Source organism: Prorops nasuta, unplaced genomic scaffold (genome assembly GCF_024137725.1).
Source record: "Prorops nasuta isolate Cenicafe-Biocafe unplaced genomic scaffold, Cenicafe_Pnas_1.2 PNAS00027, whole genome shotgun sequence".
NCBI lineage: Eukaryota > Metazoa > Arthropoda > Insecta > Hymenoptera > Bethylidae > Prorops > Prorops nasuta.
The window spans coordinates 158,229-178,295 of NW_027116824.1; the positions used below are offsets into that span (position 1 = coordinate 158,229).

General features: G+C 43.9%; 1 protein-coding gene across 3 annotated transcripts in view; it reads right to left on the reverse strand.

Annotated features, from left to right (window-relative positions):
* dac (dachshund) overlaps window positions 1-20,067 on the reverse strand; it is a 195,793-nt gene that overhangs the window by 116,291 nt on the left and 59,435 nt on the right. For 2 of the 3 annotated variants that reach the window (XM_066742286.1, XM_066742283.1), the window contains one exon: window positions 2,614-2,756. In XM_066742286.1, coding sequence (XP_066598383.1) covers window positions 2,614-2,756 — 143 coding nt within the window. Of the gene's footprint in view, window positions 1-2,613; window positions 2,763-20,067 lie in introns of all 3 variants that reach the window. The other variant, XM_066742284.1, reaches the window with a different exon arrangement.

Below are 20,067 nucleotides of genomic sequence, written 5' to 3' on the forward strand. Positions count from 1 at the left end.
ATCGAAGGAATGGAGGTAGAAGCACGACGCGTGAACTTTGACCCGTGCGGATAGTCACCGCCCATTCCAAGACTTTTTCGCTAAATGAAAAAGTAAGATTCTTTTTGTCCAAGACAGAAAGCTACGCTATACACTCCCGTATAGCCTCTCGCTGTCTATGCGAACGATTATACACGGTGCTACCAGCGAATATTGCCTCAGTCTTGTTTACATCGCGTGTTTACAAGTTCATCGCTCTGTCTATCACAAAACATCCAGTCTTTAACCTCTTTGACTCCTTGTGCTTCTTGCAATTGCATTCTTTCTCTCCTCCACATAGCAAAGTTTATCGTAAACCATTTAAAGCTCCAACGTAATACGCGAATACAGCGATTAATCTCGCATTTATTTGTAAGCTGGCAAACAAGACTTATTTGAAGAACGGTTTCCGCCACGGGGTATTTTCGCGATATTCGTTCATTTGCGACGAACCGTGCATTTGCACGGTTATAATAATTATGTACAGCAGGAAGCCGGAAAGCAAACAGCGATTATTGCCGTAAAATAATGTCAAAATAGTATTGGTTCGAAGCTCGCTAGTGAAATTAGAGGAGAGATGGAAAAATCAATTAGCTCTCGTTTCGAGCATAAAAGTTGAACGTCGGATGGGTCTAAAAACATCCGATCGTCTGGGAAACAGCAATCGCTGCAGCGTTCAGCGATAAAACAAGCTACTGTGAGGCTGTTATCCGATCTATCGGTGAAGAGGAGGGGGGGGGGGTGTAGTGTGCGTTTCCCATCCCTTCTCCACGGACACATATGGCTGTGCAACTAAACAGCTACATTCACCCTCCCATTCTCTTAGCACCCCCCCCCCCCCCCCCCTCCTAACCTCGTGAGTTGCTGCAGCACTCGACCTCCACTCGAGGCATTACCCGACTGAACGCGCGGACCACCTAGAGCTATTTATTTTTCTCATCACTTTTAATTTCGTATAGACAAACTAGATACGTATCTGGCAACGACACACACACACGCATGGCTATTGTAAGCCAGCATTACGCCCAGCTATACGAACGAATGTTACGCTACCGTTATCGGGATCGGATCTCGCTTGTTGAGTTTATTAATTGCGTTATGGGAAGTGCCGCTGCTCGCCTATCGGACGGAATTGAAAAAATTTGCGATCCCTGGTTGGCGTATTACACATGTGTGCATGTGCTTTTGTGCGATGTGCACCAGCAGCTCTTATATTTGCCTCGATATAAACGTTATCAGCCTTCTGACAATGGACCATATAACATTCTTTTTTTTTTTATAATCTTTTCATCCAGGCCTCGGAACACGCAGCAAGTTTTTATCGATTTTGGAAGCATTAGTTCTCTACATAGATTGATATTTTATTTCGGTATCTATCACCCGTCTTATCGGAGAGTCTCCAGTGAAGTCTGATAACAACGCTCTTCGAAAATCGATGACGAAAAGTTGCGCCTAGCTTCAACCCTAACTTTAATCTGTTTCTTCGCTGCGACGCGATGGTTTAAGGAGGGGGGGGGGGGGGGGGGTTGCACGCATCGCGGAAAAGAAACTGACGAATAACGGAAGAAGCGCGTAGGTATATATATATATGTATATATAGCGGCGTGATTTTGACAGGAAGATGCAATTACCGGATGACCTCGACCAATATCATAGTTCGAAGCGGAAATATGGCAGCAGGGGTCGGAATCGTAAAACAATTATACAATTGCTGCGTGAACGTGATTAATCGCCGAGCGTTTCAACATTCATACATCGCTGGCTGGAGGCACGGGCCCCAATTAAAGCAAACGCCGCGCGGCATTATTTCATTAACGCTTTACCGTTGTGCGTATTTGCACGTAAAATTGGTCGGTCTCCCATTCGCGATTATTTGCCCAAACAATTTTCGAACATTGCGCAACGCTACGGGATTTAACGATTCCACCGCGAGAGTTTATAAGCGAGTATATGATTCCAACGAGCAAAAATTATTCGCGATTAGTCGGCAAGCGCAGCTGACCGCGCGATTGCAATTTTATCGAATATCGAAAAATTCTGCTCATATATATATATATATATATATATATGTATATTGTGTAGGAATAACGAACGAGTCGAGTCGGAGACGCGAAAATTGAAAATTTTCGGCATTTCTCTAGTTGCAGCGATGGGAAACGAGTATCAAAGGGGGAATGGAGAGAAAGTGGGGGGGGGGGGGGGATACAGTATCAGTACGACACTGCAGTTGCAGTTAATTTGCTCACTATACAAGTGTGTTTGATTCCCCTAATTAATTGATCGGTAGGGTCACAGTGGGCCAATAGTGTATACGGATGGCAGTAATCAAGTGGTGTGCCCCTGGTAGCAGGGTTACGCGCGTTTATAGCTGCGGTAGCTGTGGCACTCGACTCGTCGATACACGGAAAACAAACGCATTGCAGAAATGTAAGCCGCTAGTTGGAAAGGTACTTTGAACTCTCCATTATGTTCCACTTGTACACATGATACATATATGGGAGTGAATAAACGAAAGTTTGCCCTCTCCCCTGATGAAATTGCTATATATATATATAGATATAAATATAAAAGAGATGCATATGTGTGGAGACTCACCTAGATGTCCGTTCTCGTAGTAATCACCGTTGTCCATCCTGTGCTTCTTGAGAGAGTGTTGGGGATGGTGTCCAGCTGCAGCCGCTAGGTGACTGGCAGCGAGACTAAGACCGACGGAAGCTCGCTTAGGTGGTCTTCCGGGCCTGGAGCTGCACAGTGGTAGAGAGTTACTGTGGTTAGAGACACCTGTCATCGAGGCAAAGAATTACCCCGATAGGCGGATTGCAATTTTCCTCATCGCAATCCCTGAGACAACTTTCGGTGGCTATCGACGCGCTCCGCGACTCTCAATCTACCTTTATAATTGCTCTTTATTGGCACAAACCTTGGGCAAGTTTTAAATCTTTGAAGCAAATATTAATTTCGTTAATAAGTTTGTGTAAAAAATTTAATTTTCCCAAGTAACCGTTTGTAAAGTTTTTCTAATAAGAAGCGTTAGAAGTGAAAATGATTTACGCCACTAAAAGTTTTCCACATAGTTCAGCGCTATCCGGCGCTTCAGCAGCGTATTTCCGCAGCCTAACTTCGAGATTACTCGGTGCGGGGAGGGGCGGAGGGTGGAGGAGGAGCTAGAGGGGGGAGAGGATCGCGAGGCTTGCGGACCATTAAAGAAACACCCGGCTCCTGGCTGGCCTGGCAGAGGAACCAATTTGAAAACCTTAACGGCTATTCTGCGTAGATCGTGCAAACGTCTCGAGAGCAACGTGCCAGGGAGTTACCATGACTATGGAAAAAAGAGAGAAACAGGAGATAGCATCGTTCTGGAAAATCAAGTATAAAATCATCCTTGTAATGCTTATGTACAACAGTCTCGTTAGGGGAAAATTATTTTCTCCCCTTCGCGCTTAACCTAACTAGGCTGGCACCGCGCGCTTAGAATGAAAGCAATACTACCGCACCAAACTAGTTTCCAGCCTCGAATGCGAGTGCGTACCAAGGCCGCGAAGCTTGCAATTAACGCAATATAATAGAGATAAAATTGCAATTATAACGCCTCGAAACAAAGCAGCAAGGGTAACAAGGGAAAAACTTCAGCATACAAGCTGTGTTACGCTCTTATGCTTTTTCTCTTATCCATATAACATTGACTCGTTATTGAAATTAAATCTGATATTGCGCGAGGAATAATTTTAAATAAATTCATCGCGCAATTCCGATGATGTTTCTTTCGTGTTTTCTTGCGGGAGAAAAATTGTTCGCAACAAAGTTGCGAAACACGACACGTGGGATATAATTGTTGTTAAATTGGCAAAAGTGTATATATATATATATATATATATATACTTTGATGGATTCCGAGGATTGTTTAAATAAGCGAGATGCAAAATTTGTCAGTGGCAGGGTGTAAAAGGGCATTTGGAAAAGATTCCGTCGAAACAATCTGATACTGGTGCGGCTGGGCAGGGAGATTCATTTTTCATAGTAGACAGGCGCCAAAGAAACGCTCACACACGCTACCGCGGTAAAGCACACAAATTGATCTTTCTACACATACAAAGCAGCCTCTTGCTTTGGCGAGAAAATATTCGGATTTGCTATTACCTCGACGTCGCTCGGTCCTTTCCTTCCACGCTCTCGATATAGAACTTATATATATATATATACGTGTCTGTAAAGGTTCTCAACCAGCATCGAAAAATATTTTCTCGCCAAACACAGAGTCTCGGCAGCATCTTAACCGTTGCAAGGCAAAGTTCTCCAGCAGAGCGAGTATTTTTTACAAGCTTCCGTATATATAAATCAAGCGTAATAAAACAAAAGACCATCCTTCGTAGTTCTTCATCGCTTTCAAGCGTCTCCCAAGAAAAAGTCTTGATTAATGTTTCGCGTTAATCGTATATTAATGCAATAAAGTCGTCGAGTTGCGCGGCGCGATGACGGATTTACGCCTTCGAGTTGAGAGCCTTCGTATCCGGTAAACTGGCAATCTCATAGTAGTCGGGACAGATTTGTAAATCTAATTTTTCATCCCGTCTTTCTGCTCGCTTTCTCCCTTTCGACATTTCGCGCTGGAAATCTGCCTCCTTCGCGCTCCTCCGCCTCTTTCTCTCTACCCAACAACGTCCCGACTCTTCCCAATCTTTTCTCCTTTACAATCCTTCACGCACGAGATATCCAACGATTCTCAGACGCTCGGTTTATGCGACGTTGATCTCTTAAACCGCTTAGCTTCGGGTTACACCGAAAACAAGAACGCACTCAAACGCTTATATACCCGCATAATACGCACTTGTTTGCTCGCGTACGACTTCTCTCAGCCACCGAGATGCAATAACGAGACGAGGCCCGCACGGAAGGTTATACGCCTCTTTTCTAACCGTTTCTTCGCGGTGGACGGACCACATGCACGCACACGCTCAACACACGACACCACCGTTATCTCTATATATACACCTCATTGACAGATATCGCCTTTCTTTCCAATCTTATCCGCCGCGATTCGCAGCAAAGACAATGTAATGAAACTAGACCCTTGTGATCTCAATAATTTCTCTATGTACGTCGAACAATGAAATAGAGTAAACCTAGAAACTCGGGTTTTTATCGATACTTTGCTCCGCAATCGGATAAGTCGAGTGGATTTATGACGAAAGAAACAATAGTTTGTAGAACTGGTTGACCAATGGGTCAGCAGGGATCACTGTTAACTGCTTTACGACTGTTGCGATAAATATATAGGTGTATTACATATATACTATAATCCTTGCTCTATCCTGTGCAATACTGATAATTCGTTTGGTCGAACGAAAGGCTGATTGGTTATTATAAAAGTTTCATCATATAAGAAATATATATAGAGAGTACCACTATTTATTTTACTGTTGCAGATTAACCTATGCATATTATTTAGATATATATATATATATATATATATTCTACGAATCATTACATTACGACATTTCACTGTTCATTTTGTTGGAGAACGGAAATCGGCTTTCTGACTTTGCGATGAAAACGCACTTGCTTTTTATATTGCTCGTTTTATCGACAATTATCCGTTAATGTCCACTCATTGGGAAAATTGCAGCAGCATTATACGCACTCGCATATTTTATTACAGTTAATCGAGTAGGCCGATCGGAGAGCTGAATGCATTTGATCGTTGGCCGTGCTTAAGCAGTCGAAATTATTATCGAGCGATCGTTTTGCAGTTGGCAGATCGACCGTTTAATTTTGCACGTCGAGCGCGTGTAATGTCGCGCCATCTACAGCACGCAATTATCCAGCGAGCGATTCCTCGTAAAGGATATCCTATATATATATATATATATATATATATAGACAGTGGAGTGGGAGATGGAAAAGAGTCGCGTTCTTTCGTTTACGGTTGGACTTAATTGAATGAAGCATGAAAGGCAGGATTTTAGGCCCAGTGGAAAGTTCGCATACTATCTATATATATATATATATCTATACACAGTCCCTGATGGCCGAATTAACTGGATCGACGAACGCTCGATCGAAGATAAGCGAGGAACGTTTAGGTAGCTGTTGGAATTAGCGTGGAGTTGCGGAGGCATCGCTCGGCGATTCCAACAGATCGCTCCGGCGATTGTACGCATGAAACGCGTAACATTGTACTGGACGCGTGCAATTCCGCCTGAAAATCGCGTGTGAGATTCGATGCGGTTGCGAAGATGCACTGGCGCGATCATCGCTCTGGTGCGTGGCCAGGTGCCTCGCGCGATCGGAACCGTTCTTCGACTTCCTTTCCCCGCCTTAATAACGAACGCCGACGAGTCTGGGTCGAGGAAAGAGCTGGACAGTCGAATGTGTGGATGCAGCAAAGACCAATGGAGAGAGGAAGATATACTCGGAGGCTCCCCAATTATACACTTGGAATGCTCCAAAAGTCGTTCAACGATCGATCGATATATGTGCTTCGTCTTAAACGCTCTTTCATCGATTTGCTCCTCTTTCATTGTTTCAGCTGCGGCCCGTTAAACGCTGCCAATGGTGTATAATCAGCTAAAGTACCAAAATATTGGTGTATTTTTGTAAATGTTTATGCTTGTTTGGTATTTGATTTTATTCGCGCAAATTTTTATCACCTAATCTGACGTAATGTAATTTTTTCCAACGTGGACGTTGAATAACGAATATTAATGAGTTTGTACCGAGGAAAGAGCTGGACAGTCGAATGTGTGGATGCAGCAAAGATCAATGGAGAAAGGAAGATATAATCCGAGGCTCCTCGATTATACACTTGGAATGCTCCAAAAGTCGTTCAACGATCGATCGATATATGTGCTTCGTCTTAAACGCTCTTTCATCGATTTGCTCCTATCTCATTGTTCCAGCTGCGGACCATTAAACGCTGCCAATGGTGTATAATCAGCTAAAGTACCAAAATATTACTTTTTTTTCTTCATAAATATATGTACCTGTTTTGGTATTTTATTTTAACGATGTAAATTGCTATCACCTAATCGAACGCAATATATATGCTGGATTACAAACAAAACGGTAGCGCATTATACTCGAGGGTAGGTTTCTCTCGACGTGGACATTGAAAGGACCAATTGTTAATCGACGTTGTAACAATATACTAACAATATATACAATCTAAATTCCAGCCACGGGTAAATTTAAGAAAGATCATTGTAAACGTTTAACGCTCGATAAGAAATTTTCACTACCACTGTATTAATATAATATAATATATATATATAATGCAAACTAATAAGCGTCCGGGAAATATGCGATAAATCGCGTACATATATAGTGATTTGTTCTCGCAGAAATAAGTTTCTTCGATAAATGTCAATACGGTAGAGATTTAGAAAGTTTCTGTCGTAGTCTCGTCGCATATCAACAATATTTGTATACACATATGCATAAGCAAACTGAGGTTCCGCGTGGAAAAAATTCAGGTACCGAGGTATGTATCGATGAAATGATGGAGAGTCGTTGAAAAGCGTAAGAAAGAGAGAGATAAGGATATACGGAAGTATAAAACATGAGCAATATTTTCACATAATCACATTCTGTGTATTATTAGATTGGCTTGAGCGCGTGTTCCGTTGGAAATCCAATTTAATTAATCGGATGTAGCAGAGTGTTTATACTTTATACCGTCGTGCCGTAGTAAACTGAAATCAAAGAATTTTCTTCGTGCCGAGTCCACGAGCGGAGAAAGAGGAGAGTGTGTATGTGGTGGGGGGGGAGTATACAGGGAGAAGATAGAAAGAAGATAGATCGAGCGTGCACGAAGCGCACAGTGGAACGCGTGTAGATCGCCAATGCGATATCCAGCGTTAAGTAGATGAGCGCGATGTGATTTATAGTGAGTACCTTAATTGTCTTAATTACCCGAGTCGCTTCCGTGGAAAGCGTGGATCCCCGTAATCGAGCCCCAACTATACGCGCCAATCGTTTTCTCGCCAATGGAATTTCTGTTTGCTCGGTGCATCGCCTTGACAATTCATTAAATCGCCTCGAATTTATCGTCCCTCTGTCCATAATTTTCTCATTTTTCCTACATAGCGCGAACGAGGAGTTTAAAAAGAAAACGAAGCAATGGTCGCGTGCTGGAATAACATTTGTATAGGTATATAAATAAAGAAAAATTTGTCGAGACTGGAAGTCTCGCGAGGCGAAAGTATAAGAGGAAACGAGAGGTGGCGCAGCAACTATAAATTGTCAATTTCCAAGTCAATTTGCCTGGGCTTAGCAATCGGCTACCGGTTAATTTCAAGGTGAATTGTGTCCAATATGGGTATATTATTAATGGGCCGCCGAGGGATAGGGTGCAGCAGAGCACTTGGACGGAGGGTTGCAACCCCGTTTTCGCGCATTGCCCAAATCTATCGCTTCGGGCTGGCGATATGCTCTCGTATTCGGCATTGCGGATTAAATGCTCGCTGACGTTGTTGCACCGTCCGCGCGCACTGCCACACGGACGCTATTGCCCCGCCCGATGCATGCAATGCACCGGCATATACACTTGCTAGACAATGGACTAGTCGCCCGTAATCGCACCATCGAAATTGCTCGTGCTGATAAGTTCCGTCTCGTTTGCACCCGATACCACCACATCGATGACATCAAACATTCGGATACACGCATGTATATGAACTTGTAATAACATTTAATGGTCGACACCGCATGCAGTGTCTCGTGAATTTATTGCATGAAATTTTCCGAGGTTGTAACTATTGAAGAAAATCAGCGAACAAAGCTATTCTTTAAGAAATAAAAATACGAGTGTTAATTTCTTCCTGCTCGTCGTTCATCGAAACGCTCAGTCGTAACGATTATAATTAACTTCCCGCGCCGTTCAATTGTAATCGTTTCGGACAAATATGAGAAGGCTGGCTGTCAAGCCGTGTCAAGCTAGCTTTTCATGCTCGGAGAGAAATTGCCACGTGACCTTAAACGACGCAAAACACCAGTTCAGTTATGGCTCATAGAATCCCACCCCTCGCTTGCGAGTCTCTATTTTTTTTTTCGGTTATTTCCCGCGCGCGCGCTTTATATTGCAGAGTCAGGTTTCGTGCGACCTTACATCTGGTAAAATGATACGGCTTTTCGATATTAGGCCGCTTCGGTGCCGAATATGACAGTGACCGATAGTGACTCTTATTTCCACCAAAATGAATCAATGTTTTTTGAATCGAACCAAACTATACTCGGATCAATTAAATTGTTTTTGCGTAAAAAATTTTACACTATCAATTTCACTTTTCATAAGATTCGCTATGCGATAAAGAAAATAATGCACTACTATATATATGTGGAATATGATAAACTCTGTTGTGGAAATGTGCTGGAAAGGGGGGGGGGGGGGGGAGTACGTTCCGCTCGTGTCAGGAATTGTCATCTTTTCCACTTTCTGATTTCTCTCTGGCTGTCTTAGTCCCTTTTATATACGCTCGCTCTCTCACACTCGAGCTCTCCGAGCACTCTCTTCTCGCAGTTCACGAGTGCTGACGAGTATCCCCTCATAAAGCCTAGTCGCCTGCAATTCCCGTCATAACAACGACTTCAATTTTCGTCAAAAGTCTCCTACCGTTATCGTTGCCAGCGACGCTCGTCTTTTTTCTCCATGCCGGCCTTTCGATTTCTCGCTTTATAAACTCGATTGCGCGGCTGAAATCCGAAAACAGCCACGATATTTTCCAAATTATAAATTTTTACGAGGACCTTTCTTGTTTCTCTCTCTCTCTCTCTCTCTCTCTCTCTCTAGATTTATCCCTCGGCAGTTGTCTTTACCCTACAATTCAGATTGGATTTGTCAGATTTCTCACCCCGAAGAATTCAGGGGAGGCCAATTCTCTCCGCTTCGAATCTATTCTTTATTTAAATGTATTGTTTCAGCTGTATAAAACAACTACCTTGAAAAATTCCACTAATACATTATCTTTCACAATATTTTTCTTAATTAAAAAAATAAATCTAACATCGTAAAAATATTTTCCTTCAGACTTGGAAAATTTCCCTGTGGAATTTCTAATCGTGTAATGCTCGAGCGTGAAAATGCTATAAAGTTAAGAATGTGAAAAGATACTCGTGGTGATTCGTTCCTCTGATTCTTACGTGTAACTATTATACAGGCTAAATAAGATGAAGGACGAGAGTGTGTGAGTGGGAGAGAGAAAGGGTGGGGGGAGCTCCCCTCGCGGTGTACTACTCTATGGAGAAAGAGCATTTTCTAATAACCACAATGTAAAGTTGGGGTGCGTTACACAAAAGAAATCTTTTCCTCTTGGGCGGGGCTCAGACTTATCTTAGTAATATTGGATTAAAACTTATGCCTCTCTCGGTCGCAATATGTTATTTTTATTGCTCGTGGCTTTGCATAATATTCGCTAGGGTGCGTACCTATTCTATACGTCTTTCTCTCTTCATACAGCACGAATCTCCTACTCTCCTTCCCACTCTCCAATGCATTCATTCGTTGTGCTGTCTGCCGCTCATTTCCCTCTTTCTCTTCACTTCGGAGCTAATTTTAATTTTTCTACCGCGTTACGTCGGGGAGCACAGCCATTTTAACGGGGAGCCAATTTATTCGCGTCTCTTCCGCAAAAATACACGTGTACAATTTATAAGGAAAAAAGAAAGAATCAGCTCGAAAAAAAATATAAAGATTTTCGACGTCTCTCATCAAGAGGGATAACACACGCAGGTAATGAAAAGTTAGTTTTCTCTCAATGACATTTCTCGAGGAAAATCCAATAGACGAGGTTTGCCCCATTCCTTAACACGACTGGCACGAAAACTCGCTATAATACTCGATAACACCCATATTTGCACGTGGAAATACTGATGTACGTTACAGCCCCGTAATCCCCGCAATCTCGAGAACGTGGCCCAGTCATAGGATTGGTAATCCTGCCAATTTGGCTGCTGGATTATCTAAGAAGGAGCGAACGCGTCTTGGAACGATTGCGAAACTTTTGTTTAATAGGACCGACCAATCGGGAGAGAGCGTAAAGGCACCGTGAATATACTCGTGAGATTAAAAAAATACTCGAAAAAATAATAAATTAAAAATAATTTTACCCAACAACTATAATATATATATATATACGTTTTGACTTTACCGATACAGAACACACGAGAATTTTATGGGTGTTTTAGAAACCTTTTGGAAGAAAATATATAGAGATCTCGTTAAAATAGAAATAAAATCGGAGTTTCTCAAACGATTAAACGCGACACGAGGGAAGAGTGAGTGAGTGAGTGAGTGAGTGAGAGAGAGAGAGAGAGAGAGAGAGAGAGAGAGAGAGAGAGCGAGCGAGCGAGCAATATATCGAGTGGCGTTTTTAAAGGGAAAGGGAGGAGGGAAAGCGAAGAGAGGGATTACGAATGCCAGGATGGTACTTGGCTGAAATAAAATATATCTGCTCGTAAAGTGTTAGTGTGATGGTCAGCTTTTTGCCGGCTGTTGAGGGTGGCAGAGAAGCGGTGGTCAGAAGGTGACCAGAGAGATGCGAGGGTGGAGGTTCGTGCCGCGCTGCAGTGTCTCTCATTTCAATATTTCCACGATAAATCCGCGGACTGACCTTTTTACGACTAACGCGAGAATAAATAATAAAGTAGCCTTGCATCGAATATCTCGCCATCATTTTTTCCTTCTCTCTCTCTCTCTCTCTCTCTCTCTCTACACGTATATCTTTATCTCTACCTCCCCCCCCCCTCCCTCTCTCTCTCTCTATCTATCAGCCTACAGGCTTTCGGCTAAAATCGAGTTTCGCCTTTTACGACCGTCCAAAAGCATGCACGCGCGTTTACTCAAATTAAATAATCCAGTTTTCAACGATGCCACCACCACCGCGCCGCACGCAGTCTTTTTTCGTCTGGAAAACGTCGTAAAAACCAAATGAAAATATTATCCGGAGCTAATCAGGGATAGAAAATTATTGTCCAAGGCCGGACGTATAATTGCAGCTATATATATAAATGTTATTTCGCGTTAAGTGACATTTTCGTCCCTCGTTTCAATAATTCCGCGATAAATCGGTGAATCGGCTCGTTTACGACGTATTCCGGAATTAATAATAAAACTGGCCCGGATTTCTCGGTCACGCATGATTGCACGGCCGTTTTCCTCGAAACCCTTTTATCCTCTGCAACGCTTCATCCCCGATACGCGTTCGTTCTTCTCTCGAATGCCACATATAATAATATGCTATATAGATTCCCCTTATCGGCTAAGTTTTACGAGGGCTGCGCGACCGAGTGTCGAATCGAATAAGCCGGACCGTCCGTACACCGCGCACGATACTCGACGCGTGTTTTCCTGCGGAGTGTACTACGCCCCGCGTGCAAACTGTACCGATCTCGTCTCATCGCGCGTCGATGCTTCGCTCGTACACATCCGCATTTTAGCCACACACACACACACACACATGGACGGAAAAAGGAAGGCGTGTTGGCATAAACTCGCACCGACTTACGGCGCCAGGCGTGCACCGGGCTGCCCTCCCGCGTTATTCCAGCCACTTTATTAAGTCGTTAAATCGCGAAATCGTCGCTAGCATTCTCCCGAGACATTCCGTTGTGTGCGAAATCGCGCCTTGTCGGAGAGCATCTTCTCCGTTCTGAAATTGCCCCGTAGAGCATGGTGCGTCACCCGAACGTCCTCGATTATCGCCAATTAGCGATCTCGAATTATTGTTATTGCTATTATAACGGAGAAAATACCTCCTCCTTCTTCTATATATATATATATATATATATATATAATAGGCCCATCTTATCCTCGTTTAAACGGACCCGCCTTCCTCGATAAAAATAATACTAATCCTATAGAAACTCGCGTCGGAAAATATCCACTATATTCGAAAAGTGTAAAATTAATTAATTTCAAAGTCGCAGGATTATTAATTTAGGCTTCCGGCGGTGGAACCGAAAAAAGGTTATAGTGAGAATTCAATTAAAAATATCGGCTTTAAGAAGTCTGCTTATAGACCATTGGAGAGAGTCAGAATGGCTCGTTCGAAGGAAATAATGAATAACGTAATTAAGTGAAGCCCATAACTCAAAAGCTGTGACGTCGTTTGATCGTAGGACGAATAATTAGGGAATTATTTTGTTTCGAAAGAGATCTCGAGGAGATCCCATCGTTCGCCAAGGGACTTTGCCCTGGACTCGCTGCCTTTGCTCCCTGTAGCCACAAATAGTAATTAAATATCAAACGATTGCAATTACCAGCTTGCACCTGCCGCGATATATTCTCCAACGAGTCTGATAATCGCGTTATGCACAGCTCGGCCTTACTGCTCCGCGCATTAACCGGTTAGGACGTTCCGAAATTTTCGCTTTTTACGAGGCCTCTCGCTCTAGGAGCACTTCCGGTACTTTAATCGCCAACTAATACGTCGCCTCGCCCCTAATAATAATTCTCCGATTCCTCGCTTCGTATATATATATATATATATATATATATATATATATTATATCTTATTAATCTTGCGGTTAATTTCGTGCTACCTTATAAATATATATATAAGATAGCACATAAACCGGTTGTTTCGGTGGCTCACGAAACGGCGATTAATTGATTGTTCGCTGTCCTCGTCGCATTTATACACACATACATACATACACGAACGTGGAAAAATCAAATGACTACCAACAAATGACTATAGATGCACAATCAGCATCGCGTGATGATCACCTGAAATTGCAAGGCTCTCGCGATAGAAACCAACTGTACAAGCGAAATGTCCTGCGCGATGCTTTTCACAGACGAGGCAAGACGCTAATTATTAACACTCACGCACTCTCTTAAATATGATTTCCTGAACACCGGCGCAAGAGCACAGGGTCTTATTCGCTCAGCACTGTTAATGTTGATAAATCGACTGCCAACGCGCATATGCCGGTGTTTCCTTCCGGCGGCATACGGTGCGAATTAACGCGATAACCTATATATGCATATATATATATATATATATATATACTAGTCGCAAAGCGTGCATACAGTCGATGCACGCGCGGGAGACTCGCGCCATTTACACGATTATCTATATATATCACCTACAATACATATCACCAGTGAGAAATTGCTCGATTCTTAATTCGGACAATCATTAATCGCCGCGGCACGAGCGAGCAGAGTTCCTCCGAAGATCCCACGTCCGATTCCAGCCATCTCTCGACCCCATTCCACAAGACCAGACTCGTCGCGCGAGGAGCGTGCGTGGTATGCGTGCGCTAACGTGTCGCATAAGCCATATTTACATATCTGAAACGCGCAATTTCAATGGCTTCGGGACATTTCCGTCATTTGTGCCATTATCGCGAGGCTTGTCGCGCCCGGCGACCCTTCCAAGCTGTCGTACACTCCACATGCTAATGTTATTCGAGCCTGATAGCAAAGTGCGCAACTGCAATGTGTCCAATTAGCGGCAAACAAATGCGTCGCGTTGGCCCGTGCAGGCAAACCGAACCCTCGGGATGAGCTAATATTTTTGCTTCGAACGCGCGCGTGCTCCAGCGAGATTCCTATCGGAGAGTCCCGCCGCGTGCTTATCAAAGTGTGAAGGATTTAAACGCGTTCCTCCGGATAAAAACCTCGAATTATCTTCGTTTCTAGCAATAAGTCGCGATCGATCTATTTTCCTATCAACGTTTGTCCGCTCTCTGGAAATGATTGATACTGACGCGCGTGTAAAGGGAAATACAAAGAGAGAGAGAGAGAGAGAGAGAGAGGAGTGAAATACGACAATGATCCATGCGCGGAGGCACGCAGCGCGTGGACGTTGTTGGTTTGCGGTTGACCAGTGCAACAGCCACACTGCGTTACCTCTGCGGTTGAAATCGTGCCGACACACCCGGGCCACCACCACACGCTCCATCGCAACGATCTTCCAACGAGTCAAGAATTCTTCACGCTGTATCGATCCCATTCACGTCCCGTTTCCGTTTATTATTGTTATTAAGCGTCGGTCGTTCCTCAGGATCGATTATTAAAATCCGGAGGAAATTTATAATTGGATGTTTCTCGGTGAGTGTGTGTGTGTGTGTGTGTTTCTCTCGCGGAGGAGCGTGTTTTCGTCCGGACGAAAATAGAGGACGGAGAATCAGCGATGAGAGTTCGTGGCAGGTCCGATCCGTAAATGGTGCAGGCTGCGTTGTGCGATCGTGATGGGAACGCGATACGAGTACGTCGGAGGAGCGGACGCGTTCGAGCGGAGCCGATCTCGCTCGATCCGCGAGTCGCTCCTTCGCTGTGGCGATCGACTCTCGCTCTTAAGGAGTCATAAGTGTCACTGCTGAGACAAGCGGTGCGTGAATCGATTGTTTAAGGTGCGATTGGACTCTTGCGCGCCGAGAGGCGATCGTTCGTGACGAATTAGTCGCGTGATTTATCATTTTGCGTCATCGATAACTTACTTTGCTTCGAATTAGTCTCCGGACGTCTCCTCGATCTCGAGCCACGCCTCGACGGATTTTACGGATAAAATCGAGGTCCTTGATGATATTGATTGCTCGTATCTGCATGTGTGATGTATATATGCACTATATGTATAGTAATAGTGTAAAATTGTCGCACTTCAGGGTGAACAGGAAGATTGAGATTTTTTGCGGTCGATGATTTCAATGATGCGAGACTGAAAGGGGATGAAAGAGGGAAAACTCGGTGAATTGTGCCTATATATATATATATATATATATATGCATGTGAGCGAAGGGCCGAGATATACGGGTGCATTCCAGGAGTCTCTTGGCAGGAAGGAGGGTAGGGTAATATCATCCGATATGTGAGTTCTCGTGTTTCCCCTGGCAAGCATTGTTCTCGCCCTTGGTTTCGCATTGTGACGAGGCAGTTCCTCACGGACCAGTCGGGATCCGTGGGGGTTCGCCCGATGATGCAGGGTGCATATGTGCTGATAGTCCCGTAATGCCATCTCTAATTCCATGCCAGAGCTGATTTGATTTCGGTATTAAGATAAAGCTCGCTCTTCTCTCTCTCTCTCTCTCTCTCTCTCTCTCTCTCTCGTCCACTTCCACAAACATAAGCGTTTTAGCTTTTCCACCCCCACTACCCTTCGCCATCTCGCTATATATGTGGTATCGGTACAACTGTACTCTCTACATACATATATATACGGTAGAATGCATATACGTGTATATACACAACGGTAGCCGAAAGGGACCACGAGGAAGTTGAAACGCGATAGCAATGCTTACAATAACGATATTACTGTTAAACCCTTTGGGAGTTCTCTCTCATTACGATATATGTTCGTTTGAAGATGAAAAAGAAAAGCGACTCTCTGAGAATACCAAGCGTTCTGCTCCAACCCCCCCCCCTTCTATACATCGAACACACAGCAATGGAACAATATTGAATTACCGATCATAGTGCAAAGTACGTTTAAGTGAAATGCACTGTACTGCTGATAAAGCCAATGAATGTAATTACTAGGAGAATTTGTAGAGGCGAGGTTCGCTTATTTGACAAATATGAGAGAGCGGCGGAGCGACGAAGAGAGAGGGAGAGAGAGAGAGAGAGAGAGAGAATTTGTAGTAGTAGGTGTAACGTTGAAAGGGAGAAAGGGTCCTCTCCCGTTCGAGAGGATTCCTCCTGCCTTTTTACCCCCCCCCCCCCTCTCAGTCCCCGCTCACTTACCAGCTTTTATATTTTTTAGCCGCGTCACTTCCTTATAAACTAATTCCCCGGTACCCCAGCCGGAGCAAGCAGCAGGAATACGAAGAGGCGCTTGCGTCGAACAATTAAATTCTCTCTTTCCATTTACCTATCCGTTTGTATCAACATTTACATTTATATTTGAATAATGGGGAAAATAAAGAGTCGTGCCGGCCGGGTCTGTTGCGACGTCGAGAGCGACGTCAGAGTTTAGTCCGGGCTGCTATTACATTTTTAAGCGTTCGTTTCAGAGCCCGCGGCGTATCTACCCCGACTCCTCTTTTCTCCTTCCTCCCCCTCCCCCCCTCCTCGCACAACGTTCCGCTTACTCTCCTCTCGAGAGCGTAACAGCCCAAATGCGATGGAGAAAAGAGACGAAAATGCAGAAAGAGAAAAACTTTTATTACCTCCGCGCGCAACAATTCCACGGGGACTGCCAATCGAGCGACAACGAGCTATCGCGCGCTCGGGATTAAGGGGGAAAATAATTCGCCTCGACTCTTTTCCTTTATTTATATCGGGAAAACATCCTCCGATCGCTCATTAATGCTGGTAATTAAAAATACTTATCTCTGTCGAAAATCACTATAATTTTTATCCTTATTACTCTTGGGTTTTGATATATCGTGGATTTTCACGAAGAACGCCGATAGGTGCTGTGGCAAAACGAAGGATAAACAATAAATATGAGGACTGTTCATTGAAATCGATTCTAGGCAGAAATAAAGGGAGCCGGATTAATTGGACCTCTGGGTCTGTTCGATGGGCCGCATTAACATTTAGATAAAGCTTATGTTAATATTATTTGGCCCGGAATTTGCGCACAGCCGGTTAATTCTGCTCCGGGCTAGAAGCCGCTATCTTTTCGAGAAGTCGGAGCGGAACTCGTCTCTAGCCCGAGGTCTCCGGCGTACGATTTCCTCTAACGACGACGCGGCGTAAAAGTCAAAGAGATTCTTTTTATCCCCGGAGAATAAAACTTTAAGACAAGCCGCGAGATAATGGAAAATTCGCCTATTATAACATGTTATTATCGCTTCTTCTTCGTATATATATATATATATATATATGTACTTTAATACCATTTTATATATATATACCAATGCAAGTTTTAAGTCACAAAGGGTGGCACTGCTCGCGTAACGGAATAAACACACCTCGATCCGGACGTAAAGCAGGAGAATCGAGAAATGAAAAGTTGATCCGCAGCATTCTCGCGGGATTTTTAATTTTCCTCGAGCGACCGTGCGCAGCCGCACATTGAAATATTTCCGGGATCAGCGTCAATCGAACTTAGCGGCGACATTGGCATGAAATTACGTCAGCATGAACAACGATAATATTCCAACGAACGCGGCGACCGCGTTTCGCGCTCGGCATCCGCATTTTTCTGCGTCATAGATCGTCGAGAATCCAAGTCAACGACCAGCCAACACGGCTCTTAAGTCTATACACGACGCGTATCCAGCAGAGTCGTATAGAAAGCGACGTAAACGAGGAAGATAATAACGATCCTGAAAATAGTGCGAGGGTGAGATCACGCTCGATCGAAATACTCGTCCCTCGTATATATACTTTGCTATAGATATATACATATATAGTTTAGCCGATGACTCTGTGGAGAAGAAAAGAGACGAAGAGAGACCGCGCAGCGGGTCTCTGGAAAATTTTCCCCGCGTACATCGCACACCTCGACCGTTCTTAGCGCTGCCTCGACTAATTGCTAATGAAAAATACTTAAATTTGATATATTTTGCTTGCGCGTCGTCTGGCAGACTGCACTCGGCTGATTTATTGGATAGTAATGCAGAAATGTTGCGTAAAACATTACTTGACAAGTGTTTTATTGGTTGAAACTCGTTTAACAGTAAATCCCGGAGATTGTTAAGGGGCAAACGCAACGCGGAGGATGTGGTCCTTGAATTTCAATCGGCCACGTTGTAAGCGTCGTTAAGCCAACGGCAATGGCAACGTAGAGAGGCACCGTTTGCTCATGGCGGATGGAATCTCGCGCTGCACGTAACTTCGTGGGTCGCCGTTTATGGCCGAGGCGTGTCACTAGACTCTGGTACTGGTATTATGGGTAAACGTTAGTAGATGATTTAGTAGCGGCATGACCATGCTTGATCGGTGAATCGCGTCCTGAGACGACAAGTTTAATGTCCTCCATTACCAAAGATACACGTACTTTATTTCTCTCCCCCTAAAACCAAAAATACACGTGCCTATGAATTTTTCACTTATCGCGACGAAAGCTGAAGAATCCTTGGAATAACGACTCTTGCCTTCTTCTCCCATAATAATTATTGCAGCAAGAATGAAATTATTGACAGAGGGAAAAATTACTCTACCAAATATACTCGAGAGCTTTTGTATAACGTATTGAGATATATTTACTACAGCTACAGTGTGCGTATACGTTGCGATACAACTCGAGCACCCTTCCATCCAATTCGTTATCCCTACGTCGTCTCTCCAGAGAATAGAACGTGCCAATCGATAAACTCTGCCCTGACCCTTCTTCCAAACTCCTCTGGCTGAAAAGGAATTAGGAAGAATTTGGCTGAAATATTCAGCCTTCGATGAAAAATTTGCTTCATCCTGACAACTGTTGAGTGGCAATATTTAAAATTGTATATTTACTCACGGTGCACTGCGTGCACATTTTGCTGTACACGGTGGATCGGAGGATCGTTTAGAAGACGAGTTTCGGTTAGAAGCTGAAGAAAGCGAGAAAAGCGTGACGTAAACAATTGAATGGCTAGAAATTTAACGAGACGATCGCGCGCGGCTCATAGTATAGAAAGGCGTGCGATAAAGGGTCGCGCTTTACGAGGTAGCATATATATTTCTGGTTCTGTTGGGTCGAGGCCCACCCACGACGAAGGAGAACAGTGAAAATAGCAGCCAAAATCATAAAGGTCGATTGTCCGCGTATTGGGCGAGTTATGAAGCAGTTAAAGCTTCTACCGTCCTTCCTTGCATTCCTTCCGCTCAACTTGATATTTCATACGGCAATTCCAGCATTTCCAGCCAACCCCGATGGGAGCCAGGCCGCTGCTACGCAATCTACCCTGAAGAAGAAATCCAAATCGAATTGGATCCACTATACGCACGTGCGATGTGTGATACGTTTTTCTGGTTGTCCATTGGATCTTAGGAGACAATTTATAGATCGTTTCATCGCGTGTACCCAGTATGTAAGACCCACGAGTATCCTCTTTGCCAGCTCCTATTATCTATGCTTTCTTTGCTCGACCATTCCTTGCCAAAGCGATCAAGATTTTAAGCTTATATCATACACACACACACACACACATATATATATATATATATATATACTACTAGCA